Below are 14,932 nucleotides of genomic sequence, written 5' to 3' on the forward strand. Positions count from 1 at the left end.
TTGCTGTTTTTATAGAACTGCATAGATTCCTGCTTTTAATGTCAGATCTCAATTTCACCCCAAACAACAAATTCAGGAAAATGTTTGTAGTTTGATAGTTAAATTCCACACGGATGCATTAGAGAAATGTTCTGCGGGTTTCTTGAGTGAGATAATAGTTTTATTACACAAATAATTCTCATTTGTACATTAAACTGTATTGATATTGGTATGCTGGGTTGGATTGTTGGTTGTTTAGCCTAATTCTTACTCAAATTAAAGTTATTCAAGTAATATTTGTCCTTTAGTGTATCATAAATGAATCCAAAAAAATATTTTTTACCGTCACTGAAAACAAAGAAGACAAATGTTGGATTCATAAGGAGCAAGATAAATATTTCACATATATTTCTTTCCATGGATAAATCAGGGCGTGAAAAAGGGCAGTGTTTAGGATTCAACACATCCTCCTATGTACTCAACACTGTCATTTGACACTTGTGTGCCTTGTTCAAAATGGACACACATCTGCACACACACACATCTACACACACACTTGATCTTTTTATATTTCCCCTCCAATGGCTGATGATCTCAATTTCTCAGTCACTCTCCATTTTGCACCTTATTTCACATGTGCTATCTCTTCCTCTAAAATCATCAGCTATTTGAGCCGTTGACCCAACATCCACACACTCACCCCAACACACACACAGGTTTTCTCTCAGATCTCTTTCTCAGTCACTCTCTTAAGGTCTTTGTGGGGATTCTGTCACTCAGACTAGAAGGAAATGTCAACATGGCTGCTGTTGATGGATCTTCTTTACTAAATGCTGCATAGCAGATCGGATCCATAGCTCTTTTTAAGTTCTTGATTTGGATTTATCCCTTTTATCTTCATTAAACTCATCCTTAACTCCAGGAAGACATTCCCAAACCTGGAAGGACTGGTGCATCATTTATTTTTAACATGTCAGCGAGGTTTGTACCTTCCAGGTAGATGTCAGATCATTGATTTTCCTTCAGCTTGACTGTTTAAAATGTAACTCCAACCTCAAAAGCGGAAACTATAACAGAGTCACCACAGAGGTAAAACAAGAAGTCCAGCTCAACTATTTTCTAAAATACCATTAAGAAATTACATTTTTTTCTCTTTCTTTGCTTATAATCATATAGTTTCAGGAACCGTCAAATTCAATGCTAATTTGACTTAAACATAAAGAGAAAAGCTTTACTCTGTTAGCTGCCCAGAACTGTCCCAAAAATCAAGGCTTATCTGCAGCAAAAACCTTCTCATCACTGTAACATCTAACATCTACAGTCTTCCTCATCGCTACTCTCTGGGGTTCAGCCAATCAGCACCCAGCACTGTATTTCAGCTTCCCAAGCTGAATTTTCTTTCAAATGTTTTAGACATGTTGTATAAAAAAATCCTCAGATAGACAGGGGTTCACTACATAGCTTTTGTTCTTTTATTTAATCACAACACTAATGTCACATGTGCTGCAGTGATCATTAAAACTGTTGGTAAAAAGTGCATTCTGTGATGCATTTAGTTGAAACTTGGCTTTCACAACTTTTTTCTGCTGTTTTGTTCATAACTTTGATATTCTCATTGCAAAGGTTTCACAGTTCATATGCTAATCTAGAGATAGAAAAAGATAAAACCAGGTGTATGATTTATTTTTAACAAGTCAGCAAGGTTTGCACCTCCAGTTTCTCACACCCACAGCTGAAAAGTGGCGTATTTGATAACTCTCCTCTCTTCTGCTTCCTTTCACGGCTCGCCCCTAACTCGGCTTCCAGGAATGCAATAAACCGAAGGTACCGTATCCATTAGCTGTGTTTGTCTGTTGTTGTCATTGTGCGTCTTTTGTTTTTCAGCTGCATGTGTTCGGTAGGCTTATCTGCGTCTGATTCCCCATTCGTCCTATCTGTAGCTGCTAGCAGACTTCCTCAATAAACACCTTCCATTTGCAGGCGCGGAAAAGGAAGCTATGCTCCGCTCTCCAATTCTATTACCATCACGTCAACAATATGAATTGAATTGTTAATAAGGACTGATAAAAGACACCCATTTTGCTGCTGCCATCCATTTTATCTTGATTTTACTTTTTAAAAAAAACAACCACTGCCACATCCAGTTGTCAAGTAATGACAGGGGGATGATAACTATCACTCCTATGCAACTTATAGGGCTGTAAAGTGTGATAATGGTAACAATTGAGATGATTGAGGTGCATGTTTTTTCTCTGAAGATTATCTTTGGGCTCTTTGGATTAATATTATCTGTATTCTGATTGTTGTGGCAGATGGAAGATTTCAGTTTTAATAATTCTGGTACATATAGAATGCTGTTACACCAATAGATCTGCAGCTTTTTCAGTCTTTCAGTAAGGTGCTGCAGTAACCGGGCGGAAAAGGATTAAGAGGGAGAGGTGGAAGAGATCAGAGCTCAAAGCGCTGATCGCTCGTACCTGCTGGTAAATGCAGAGAGAACAAACCTGCCACTCGGCTGCAGAAAAGCCATGCTCCTATTTTTAGAGCTGTCCTTTGTGACTGCCTGCTCTGCCTCAGCTGCGCAGAGTTACAGAAGCCTCACTCTCGCATGGAAATTGTGTAGGAAAGGCAGTGATCAAAGCAGAACGGGTTTATTGTACATTTATTCCCCATCCTGCATCTGTGACTGCTTGGTTTCTCAATGATCCACTTGAACTTTCAGTGTTTCTTTCATAAAACATCACAATTGTTTAAATTCAATGCTATTGCAGTGCATAATTCATTCTCGTTTACATGTTTCAGTTTTCATTTTTAAATAAATAGAAGTGGCAACAGTGAAAAGAGTTCTTCATGCTTTTATTGTCAGCAGTGTGTGGGTAGACTGTGCAGTTTTTATTTGAAGTATCCTTTGTTTCCTTGATTTAAACACCCACGCCTCTTTTCCCCAGCATACACCACAAAGACAATAGTTCTGTTTGTTGTTATTAATAGCCTAATATCAAACATTAAGCGTTGAAGTAAAGTGGAGCAGATATTTTTGGCTCAATAGTTCAGCTGAAATAGAGGATTTTGTAGGTGAAGGAGAAGAACTGCTAATTTATTGGCTGGGCTTCAGTTTTCAACCTGTGGTATAGAGAAAGCTTAGGTTGCCAGGTCCTTTTAGAGACCGAGTGTTTGGAGCATGATAGATGGAGAACATCTATTTGAATGGTAATAAGCCTGCATGGCAACAATCCCACAGTTTTCCTCATTTATGTCTTTGAAACATGATGAAAATTGGTGCTTTAAGCTCATAATAGGATTGTTTGATCAGGTTACGGTTGAACTAATTTGCTTGATCAGACACTACAGACTAATATGGCAGTCTGGCCTACACCTTTGAGTAGATATCTTAAAATATGTTTAATAAAATAAAAATTGGAAAACATTCACATGTGTAATCCTGTGAAACTAAAGAGATGTTTCTATTATTTTTTTTTAGATATATTGAGATTCTTTCGACTGCTGCCTGAGCAGACAGCTCAGCTAATAAACCTGCTGATATCAGCTTGTCGTAATCATGTTACTCCATAAAGAGCCAAACGGCAAATATAAGTTGTTGAAAACTACTGCTAATTTTAGCAGGTGTTTTATTATATACTTGTCTATTATCAGTCCAAATAAATGCTAATATTCATACAGTTACATGAAAAACATAATTTTGAACCGTATTGATCAGTTGGTTAGGTTATTTTTATAACCACTGCATTGATATACTTTTTGAATTTGAGAATCTCTTCCCTTTCTTGATGCAGTTAGAGATTAAAGTTGAACGTTGTGTTCATCATAAGCATGAAACATCTCCTGCTGTAACTGACTGTTGAACCTGAAGAAGTAAAGACTTACAGGTCGTAACCTTTCAGTTACTATCTGACTTGATCCGGAAACCTTAGGTTACTGATGAACTTCTTCTGCTCTCGGTGTGCTACTCATTCTCCTGAAAGCACCGTAGTTCATGTTCCTCCCAGATTTATGCTGCTTCCAGCAGGCGCTCCAGTACAACAGATGTTTTGCCCCGATGAACCTAGAAGTGTAATCTTTTAGGCGTGTCTGGCAGCCCGAGTCTCTATCAAATTATTTTCAGAGCACTGTGCAGGTGACAACAGCTTGAAAAATGAAGTAATCCCATGAGCTGCAGCAGCTATGAAAATGGAGTCTCTTTATTAGATCATTGTTGCCACTCTCACAACGCCACTTAGAGCCGTCGTAATGGGACACATGTCACTGATTAATGTCCTTGCTGCACGTGGCTTTCTGTTGACTTTCAAACAAATTCACTGAATACGTTTAGGAATGGGTCAATAAATCAAAACCTGAGACTCTGATCTTCTAATGGATGCTGCAGGTCTTTCAGAGGATCAGAGGAGCAAAACGTTCACGTTTGATCAAAGAACTTTTAACCGGCTGTTTATCGATGTGTGGTTGGATTTTCTGACTCCTTACAGCTTCTTATAGACATTGCATTGCAGAAAGATTCAAACCACACAACCCTTTAACGTTTTGCATACTTAAGGAAAATGATACAATGTATTCAAATAAAAACCTAAAAATGGTGGTGTGCAGATGTACATCCCCCGTTTAATCCGAAACCCCTAAATAATATTAAGCGCAACCAGTTTCAATAATGGGTCACGTAACTGTGTGATTTAATGCAGCCATTCTGTTTCCGGCTCAAAGAACAACCAGCATCATGAAGACCAAGGCCTAGTCAAAGTTCATATTTAAATCTAAATTAGAATCTGTGTCAAAAGTTAAAAATTTATTTTCTGTAAACAAACACAATACGACACACTTCAGGTGTTTATTTGTAAGAATTATTAAAATAGTTTCATTTTCCTAACATATTGCATTTGTGCTCTACTTTTGTTGAAGTCTCTTTACCTCAAAACTAGAAGAGAAGTTTTGGGCTATAATGTGACAAACCTGAAAAACATAAATGCTTTTTAAGTTTTAGTTAAAAAAAAAAAAAAAAAACAACATTTCTACTAAGTCTTTGTATAGAACCTAATAACACAGTCTAGTGTTTATGTTATTCTTAGATTCCTAGATGTCAATTTTGACCACAACCAAAAGGCAAATTCCCATTATATTTGTTGTGCTTTATGGTTCTGTATAACAGTAATGTAATACAATGTTTCTTTTGCCAGTTTACTATTTTGATGTCAGATGCTTTCTAACTCAGAATCTCTCTAGAACTAAAATTTGGGCCCCTTTTGCTGTTTTGAACACATGACTATAAATCCACCCCTGTTCTTCATTTTTAAAGCTGGAATCTCATCGCTGTGAGTTCATGTGTTTATTTTCTGGAGATGTAATGAGGTTTTTATGGCTCCAATGCTACGCATCAGCAAGTAAAGCACCATGCATGGCCTTGCTTATCACACCCACTTTGCAGTGTGTTTACAGTGACACATGAGGCCGCCCCCCACCTCCACCTCTTGCATTTAGCACTCTCTGCATCTGAACATGAGAGCTTTAATGTTATTCTGAGGGGGTGTGTTTTTTAATGTGCCTGCCTTTCCTTTAAATTTAGTTTATTAGTCAGTAAAAGCCTGATTAATTGGTTTGTTGCTAGAAAGCTTCAGATGATGGGGGTTGGGCAGGAGTTTCTGATATTCCCAAGGCGCAGTCTGGTTGCTGCGGTGATGTAATGATGTCCTCTGTCCACTCCACCCCCCACCCCCGGAGGCAATTGTTGGAGACATTAATGACTGGGCTGCTCTGCAAACCACCTGAGCTTTTTTTGTGCTTGTTTTGAAACATTACATCATGGCTGGGGCAGGAAAGGTGATGTCATCCCGGGTCTCCAGGCTTCTCTCACCCCACCCCGCCTCCCACTCACCTCCCCCGTTGCTTTGACTGGAGCTGCTCCAAAACCAGCTAGTAGTACTCCACTTTTCAGGCACAGGCTGAGGACTCAGTCTTTGTGTAAGACACCAACCCGCAACAAATATGAGTCCAATGAAATACTGCTTATTACATTTTTTGTGTTCTTGATTGTGTATTCATTATTTTTGGAAGTGTTGCGTTGGAGGTTTAACACATGTATGATTAAATAAATTTTTTTCTTGTATGAATGGAGCAGGGATGTGCAGCCGCCATTCAGGATTATTGTTATTGATTTTCCTATTTCCCAGTTAATTGTGTAACTTTGGAAACTGAACATTTCCCATGGCAGCGTCCTGTGCACTAATTCAGATTCTGATGGTAGATTATTTTTATAAAACTCTCCCAAAGATAGTTTGAAGCAATTTATGAGCTAAAACACCAAAAAGACAAAGAAGGATGGAGCTGCAGTAAAAAGACCAGTTAATCACATAATAAATAATAAGTAAATATTACATGAACAGTTTTCATGTTTTTTTCTCTTCTGCTGCAGCCAGTCTTTCTGTTCTGACTGAACTTGATTTCTGCATGTTTTGTCATGAACTGAAGCTCTTTCATACTGTTAGCAAAAACACAAGGCAGCTTCTTTGCATCTACTTTCAGCATCTCCACAAACTACAAAAGAAATGTGACGGCACCTGTGGTGAAGCCTTAAAATCGCTACACTTCTTATTGCATCAGTCTAATCTGTCACTTAAAATTATGGGTTTTATGGTTCTTGAAGATTATGATTTTGGAAAATCTGTTCTTTTGTTGTTGTTTTTTCTCACCAATACACTCCTCTGTTTTCCATAGTTCAGAGTGATGGCAGCAGATCTATCATCTTGTGTTTTAGAGCTTTTGTTTATTTAGATTCTGAATTCAGGTTAACCTCATGAGAGCATATTATGGCCAGACTACATTTTTAAAAAAGTCATAATATTGCCAGAACAATGTTGTAATATTATGAGAATAAAGTAGTGCATTTATGAGAACTCGTACACTTAAAGTGAGGAATATTGAGCATCTTGTGAAATTATGCTTTGATATAGATATTACAGATACTTAACAGAAAAAGTTAGTCTTTTTCAGCCCCATATCAAATTAGTAGCATGACTTTGAAACAATTGATGGTAAACAACTTGAGGAAAGAACCACATGAACTAATTTGGTCACACCATATCTTGATAAATGTAATTAGTTGCACTTAGTTCTTGTCAAATCAAAGGTTGGATTTTTTAAATTTATCATGTAACTTGATGCGACTGAAGTACAAGTTAATTTTTTTTAAAAAGATTTGTATGTATCTTGAGTGTATTTGTGTATTTCGTAGTTTGTGCTATAGAGTGAATAGTTAGCATCTCGGTTGATGAGTGATTGGAGCGTCTCCTGGTCACGCTGCGGCTCGTTGTGGTCCAACTGAGTGGAGGTGAAGTGGCTCGCAATGCTGCCACTTTCACCGTCTCTTTTATGCTCTCTTCTCCCCTCCCTCCATTTCAGCATGTCTCGCTGCCTCCGTCGCCACAGCAACTAAAGGCCCTGGAGGGGGTGTGGGTGTGTTTGAAGTGTGTATGTGTGAATGGGGGTGCTGGATGGTTGGCTCTGTGGGTGCGGGGGCTCGTAGTCGCCTAGTTGCCATGGCTATCTCCACTGAGTGGCAGCTACAGCTGGACCTCCATCTCCTCTTCGCTGCTTCTCCGAGGAGGAAGTGCTACAACTTCCCCGCCCAGGAAATGGCTTTCCTGCAGTCCGTTGCTATGCCAACCGAATCCAGCTGCTGTCTTGTGCTAAAAAGAGTGCAATGATTGCATTGTTCAGCTACTGCCCCCCTTCAACGCCCTATGCCTTCATACCTCCATCACTCATCAATCTATCCAGCTACCTTTTGATCTCCACATCAGATTGTCCTTCATCTCTCCATCTCTCATCCTCCTTTCTCTCATTTCCGTCTCTGAATTTGCCAGAAGAGTGCTCCAGCAGCATCACTGTCAGACTGGGAGGAGGTTCTTACCCCCTTCTCCTCCTCCCCCTCCACCCCGACACACATCCACACACGCCGCTCCAAACAAACCACTGGGTACCTCGCTGGAGGCTGCAGCCGTTTCAGGCTTGAAATAATCTAATGGTGCACAAAAGGCGTTTCTACGTGCATGCGCGTCGCTTCACTTTCCGTACGAGGGAGAGGGAAGGAGAGGAAGAGAGAGAGGGAAGGCGGAGGGAGCAAACGTGAGTGAAAGTGTTGTCAGCCATTTTTGTCATCTTTTTTTTTCTCATTTTTTCTGCTTTCTTATCGGCGCACTGCTGCTCCCCGACTGGAGATGTGACAGTCAAAAAGAAGCAGGCTGTTAATCACTTGGATAAAAAAAGGATCTTTTCTTTTATTCCTGTCCATCTTCCTCTGTGTGGTTTTCATGATCCAGCTGGAATAAACGCAGGAGGTGTCGCTGCTTTGGAGAGCCGGATCGGGCCGAGAACAGCGGATACTCCCAAAACTATCAAGCAGAGACTGTACAGCTGAGGGAGAAAGGGGGGCGGGTTGTTGAAGATGAGGGGAAATCAGTTCTGGGATGTTAGATGTTAGCCCGGTGAACATTTATTCATTATGAAACCATTAGCAGCATCAGACAGCAATGGAGTCCCGAGCCAGCAAGATAAAACCCCGGTAAGTAGCCTATCGACGTGCATCCTCTTATTTTTTTTATTTATTTTTTTTTCTTTCCTCTCCCCTCATCATTTATGACCCTGTAGATATGATTACCGGCCCTGTAATGGACGTGCATCGGATTTCTATTGAGTCTGTGCAGGATGAATGAAGGCAGGGCAGACCAAGGACACGATCAGAGGCTGATCGTTGCCCCCGTTGAGCCTCAGATGTGTGTCAGTGTGTTGTACTAGAAACGGCCGCCATGTGCTCGCTGTCAATGACGCGTGCAAACACACTCACAGATGCTTAATAATACTAGCTGCACGCAATGATTTATATATTCATCTAAAACAAATAAATATACTTTGTTTTTATCAGCATCATCAGTGACATTAAGGTTGTTTTAGAGAATGTCTGTGATTTAGAAGCGGTTAGATGCGAGCTCTGGGTGGGCATCAATAAGAACAACGCCTCTGCCCTCGTTTTGCACGAAGGTGTCAGTAGTTGCATGTGAATCCTCTAGAAGTGGCCATGACATTAGACACTGTTTTACATGGGAGGAAAATTACAGTGGGTGTTTACATTCTGGTTTCCATTTAAAAACACTGATAAGAAGGATCAGAAATCCATAACTAAATCCTTTTTTGTATTTTTTCACCTGCTGAAACCATTTGATCCACCGCTCTTTTGCTGGTGGCGCTGTCCATGGTGCTGGAAGCAGCCTGCAGCTCCGGCAGACACTCAGAGAGGCCTGACACCATCTGCACTTGAACAGTAAACGGATTGATCGACTGTCAGCGCTGCTGGCATCACTCACAGGCCACGACCACACGCAGACACACACTCCAGCACATGCAAACAGCAGGCTGTACATCTTTGTGATGGACAGTGCCTGGTTTGCAGAGTACATATGCTGTGGAGGGAAAAAAATCACCTTAATATTCCTGTAATTGCCGTAAATGTGTCACTGCTGATGAGTTATCTCATCCGCTTTTCTCACAGTTTGCGCTGTTCCCCTCAGGGAGGCCTGCAGGATACCAAAGCCTCTGACATGCTTTGCATGATTTAATGCTCAGTATGAATTTTTAAAACTGTTGTAGCCAATGTATAAAAATCTTTGTATAAGTAACTTTTTTGTCTGGTATGCTAAAATGTCTGTAAGCATAGTGGTCTGTAAATGTGGAAACTTGCTTTCCATTCAATTTTTAATTACTAATATACCCTTTATATCTTATTTTAGTTTCAGATTAGACCAAAAAGTGAACAAAATTCCCAACAAAAGATTCAAAAAACCTAAAGCAGTCATTCTTTTTTCTGACTTTTTGTTTATATGGTATTTGCACACAAATGAGGGCTTTTGTAAACAACAATTTATCTCAGCAGGATACCCCCAATGGGCTAACAGATCTTATTACAGTAATGGCATCATAATGTTTTTCCCATCAGCATTTGCTGCCATGACAGTAATGCCATGGCTGCTTATCTTACCCATTAATACCTGTGATTTCCATTTCTAGTGTAGCTTTTTACTGCAACAGTGGGAAAACCATCAAAATTCAGTTATTGTTGATTTTTAATTTTTTTTAACATCCCTTAGTTTTTGGTGATGTCATTTTTTTTTCAAATGCAATATATGAAAAAACCCAAATTTCTGCTAAACAGGTTTACTCTGAACACCATGTTGATTTTGTCAGTATCAGCTTATTTATTCTAACAAAAATTATTTATATTATATATTATGTTTTACACCAGTTACACAAAGCTTTAAACCTGCTGATGTTAGTATTATCCATTTCTGAAAAAAAAAACCCCATAAAATTACTCCCTTCATTTTTTCGAAAATATATTTCACAAAATAAAGGACAGAGTTTTCCAACCTTCTGCTTGAGATGACAAACTCTGATTTATTAGGTTGTTATTAAATCATTAACTATTCAATGTCTGTACTTGTCAGTTTCAGATTTAATGTCAGTGATCGAAAGAGCAGCTGGTGTCACACAGCTTCGCAGTTGGACACAATTTCGGAACAAAAACAAAATCACTACAGTTCAGACAATTTCAACTTTCTTTAGCATTTGATGTTACTGGTTGTAATATCCACCAGTGACATTCAACAAGATTAAAGTAAGTAATTAAAAATTGCGTTTTTATTCTAAATTCAGGTAGAATCAGACTCTTCAGACAGGAAAAAAAGAGCAACTTGCTTTAGTAACTCTAATAAGCACCTCAGTGACAGAACATAACCTTAATCCTTCTACTGCTACTGAAGAGTTTTGTCAGCACAACCTGTTAGTGGTTATGATGGTGCATTATGTAATCGGAAAAAGATTTGATTTTAGATTGTGTTTCAAGCTTACAATTCCTGTCACCCCTCTAATCTGTCGTAAATTGTGTAGAGCTTTATCAAATCCAAGGACCCATTCAGGGCTTGTACACACGTAGCCAACTCTTTATAAAAACAAATATGTTTTTATAAATCGTTTAAAAACATATCATGCACTGTTTCATCCACATGTACCCACACAAATATGCCCTTGAGTGTTGTTTTAAACATGCCAAACCCATAGGGGGCAGTGTAGAGCAAAGCTAAAACCTGTCAGCCAAACCGACTGCTTCAACTCTACCACGACTTCATGTTCGGATTTAAACATGGCACCAGGAGGTTCATTTAAACAATGTCAATTGGAAATCATGTCAAAGCAAGTTTGGGTATTTTGGCACATTATTTGTGGCAGACTACAGTGTGTGGGAAATCTCAAATTTTTTTTCATATACACATGCACGCACAAAAATATTGAATTTTCTTAAATCTACAATAAGCTTAAGGTAATTAGCTACATTGTAGCCATAGCTGCCTTGGGAAAGACTAACAGAAGTGAGTGGCTAAAATTTAATCGGCGTCACCGGGTTCTCTGGCCACCACCAGCAGGCAAACCGGGTGAAGAATTTTCTTGCTCAAGGACACGACTGAGTGACTGTCGTTCCAGTAATTCCATTTAGATAAAGTTTTACAACTTGTTGCATGTTTTATCGTTGTGGAGTAAAAAGTATGTTCTTCATGATAAATAGCGTGACTCGCTTTGTGTAGGTCTGACTGATGGAGATGTAGAAAGTGAAGGAAAAGCCCAGAGAGCATATCAGACCCATTTAATCAGACGCCCTGCCAACAGGATTTTAATCTCCTGATCCCAAAGGCTCAGGAAAGCGAGAAGCTGCCGCCTTGGTGAGAGAATCTGAATGTGCTCTCAGTTGTCATTTATTAGCTAGTGTAGTGTTTTAATAAAATCTAACAGCACATTCAAATAACTTGAATGACATAGTGTCGCCTTAATTTAAACCAGCTACAGGAATAAAATCACTATTAAAATGTCTTCTAGATTCTAAATCTCTGTTTAAGAAGTTTTATTTTGTCTTCTGATCGAGTGATGGAGTGTAGCAGGTCAGATTCACTGGCTGCATGCAAGCAGTAAAGAGATTGAGAGGCCGCCAGTGCTACTACCCAGCAATCTAGGTCATTAGGTCTGTAATGTAATTTAAGGAGCACCACATCTGCTCACATGTAAGCAGAACTGAGAGTTGTGGCTCAAGCTTTAGAGCGATGCCTAATCCCCCGTGACGCCTGATTGGACGTGTTTTCAGCCCATGGTCTTGCGGAACTCATTTGTTTTCAAGAGATTGTTGAACTTAAAGCAGAACAGAGCAGAGAACCAGCTCAGATGACAAATTCATGATGTAGTTCATGTTTATTATATCGTTAACATGTTTAAACACCAGAATTAAAGTATGGATTTTTCAGTCAATCAGCGCTCACAACAGAGAGTAGATGTTGGGCCTCATGGCTGTGCACTTATTGGATAAGCCTAATGAGCATGTCGTTGTTTTACTGGCATCCAGTTTGACCCAGTCTCCTGCATTCCGTTGGGCCGGAGAGGTCAACAGGCCACCACATGCTCATAGAGCGAATGGACGTTGGCTTATTGACCGACAGACGGATGACCTAAATGAGCGGAGAGAAAGGATTACTTGTTTATTATCCGTTTGCTTTATCCGCCTCCCCTGCTCTCACTTTGTTCCTCACATGCCTCTGTCACTGGTGTGAAACACTTTAACACAATGGTCTGCAAACTTTGTGTCACATGGGCCACAATCGACCAAAAGGTACGTGTGGAGCACAAAAATATAATTTGTACTAACAAAAAACATAAAAGTACTTGCTCAATAAAAACAAAGGATGCAGTTTTTTAATCAAATGGATAAAGTAGTCAGATTCTTGTAGGCAATGTGTATGTTTGCCTTATTAAAGGAAAGGCATTCAGTTTGCAAATTGTTTGGAGTATTCAATGTCCTTTGCTTGGAAGAATTTAGTCTATTCTCATTGATGATAAAATTTGTCACTCTTTCTATTAAAGTGCTTGTCTGTAGATTTGGCTGCACCAAGGCATGCTTTTGCTAACCCTCAGTTAGCCATTTCTTAATAATATCTGACAAACAACACAGTGGGTTTGATGATTTATATCAAGCTGAGATGTTTATGCTGCAGTACAGCTGGATTTCTTCCAGGCAAAGACATTTCCTCAGAAAATGACTAAGAAGGATAGCAGGATCATGATTGTGCCTAAAGCACTACCCTGAGGGACTCCTCTGGGATGGCTAATAGTCTGATCACTTCCAGGTTAGAGGATCATATATAAATAAAAACGCCACCTGTCTACTCAGTAACTTGCATTTACAATAAAAATGTTTCAATATGCACCCTCAAAAAATTTGAAATATTGTAACAGTTCAACCTTTTGTGAAAAAGCATAAGCATAAAGCAAACATGCAAAATAAAAATATATTTTTTAAACCCCAGGTGTTGTTTACTCCAACATAATACATAAACAGCATAGCTCTTGGTAGTTGGAGGTTAATCATTAGGTCCCTAAAACAACTTGAAGAGGTTCTGTTCAGAAATCTAAATAAAATGTAACTTTAAATAACTTGAAGTGTTATCTCATAGATTCCTGCGTGAATTTCCTGTCAGCTCTAAACCTGAGTATTTTGTATTACACTGTAAAAAACTGCGATGTGATGAAACTCTATTGGCTCATTAATGGAGAGACAACAGTAGATTCATCAGCGTTGCCCAGCCAGTGGTAATAACGTGGAGGCTTTCACATGACCGTCCACCAGCCGCAGCCTGAGGGGTGTTAGCGACTGACTGGGTCCTCCGGTCGACCATTTTGGTTAGTGCAGCCAGCCAGATAATTAAACGTGATGGAAATCTTTGGCACACTGTAATCACATCACACCTCAGTGCTGCGAGAGCTCCACTGTCTGGCTCCCAGTCTCTTGTCGCTGACACAGAAAGGCACTTTTTGAATTGATACGTCTAATTTTTCCACATTTTTCCCTCATAGCAGCTCAGAAATAAGCAGCTCGGTTCAACGACTCTTCCAAGATCTTCAGTTTCTTTGTCACTTTGTTGGCAGACTTAAGCAAAACCAGCCGCCGGTGTGTGAAAACCTATTCGCCAACATCCAAAAACCCCATAATGAAGTCATAATTAAAGACCTGCAATCAGAAACTCAACTCGGTGTTTTTCTTTTTGTTTGAATCCCTTGGCCGTACCCATTTTAAACAGCTGGTATGGAAAATTAGCCTGTTTTTATGTTTAGGGAAAGATTTAAGCAAAAAAATATATTCAAAGACTTTAAACTCAAACAGCTTGGAGGAGACTAAACCAAATCTTCTCCAGATGTTTAGATCTGGTTCCAACTTTCCAGCCTCTTGATGAGTAAAGTTGGTTTATTAAATCAAACCAATTTGAGTTTTTGGGGATTTAAATCTAAAATTAATGATCTGCCACAGCCAAAAGTTAGGTTTAAAGGGGCTCAGAGGAAATGATCCCACTTCCAAGTATTAAATAAATAAATATTTGGTAAATAAAACATATGGAATATAAAATATTCACATATACAGACACCATGAACCAGTTTCTTCTCTCCCTGGTTTGATTAATCAGATATGATGGATTTATTTAAAAACTACTAACTTGTAAACAGGGAGGAAAGATATGAAAAGTTGGACTGATATTGATATCCAGAATTAGTTTTGCTGTTGTTTAATAACCCATCTAAATTAAAATCAAAGAAAATCACAAAGCAGTTGCATTTCTGGAGGTTCTAGGTCTATTTGTCTGTTTCTGGTGTATTTTAAATTTCAGGGTCATCTCCATAGAGAAATGGGTTGGCCCATTTACACTATTTTTAATTACAGCTGCTACTTTATGCAGTATAAATTACTCAGAGGGGTTTCCCCCATTACTGTTTCGTGTTTGTTTAGTTTATTCAGCTTATGAAGCATTAATTAGAGAATTTTCTTCTGCCTTAAGAGTATTTTTTTTTCTGCATTTGAGCACCGTTT

The 14,932-nt window shown here is 39.1% G+C and overlaps 1 protein-coding gene across 15 annotated transcripts in view; it reads left to right on the forward strand.

Moving 5' to 3' along the window:
• rapgef2b (Rap guanine nucleotide exchange factor 2b) overlaps positions 1-14,932 on the forward strand; it is a 101,211-nt gene that overhangs the window by 60,099 nt on the left and 26,180 nt on the right. For 10 of the 15 annotated variants that reach the window (XM_028009793.1, XM_028009794.1, XM_028009800.1 and 7 more), the window contains one exon: positions 1,786-1,803. The exons of 3 other annotated variants lie outside the window; for them this stretch is intronic. In XM_028009793.1, coding sequence (XP_027865594.1) covers positions 1,786-1,803 — 18 coding nt within the window. Of the gene's footprint in view, positions 1-1,785; positions 1,804-7,960; positions 8,546-14,932 lie in introns of those variants that run through there. 2 more of the 15 variants (XM_028009807.1, XM_028009809.1) reach the window with 2 other exon arrangements.

Source organism: Xiphophorus couchianus, chromosome 23 (assembly GCF_001444195.1).
Source record: "Xiphophorus couchianus chromosome 23, X_couchianus-1.0, whole genome shotgun sequence".
NCBI lineage: Eukaryota > Metazoa > Chordata > Actinopteri > Cyprinodontiformes > Poeciliidae > Xiphophorus > Xiphophorus couchianus.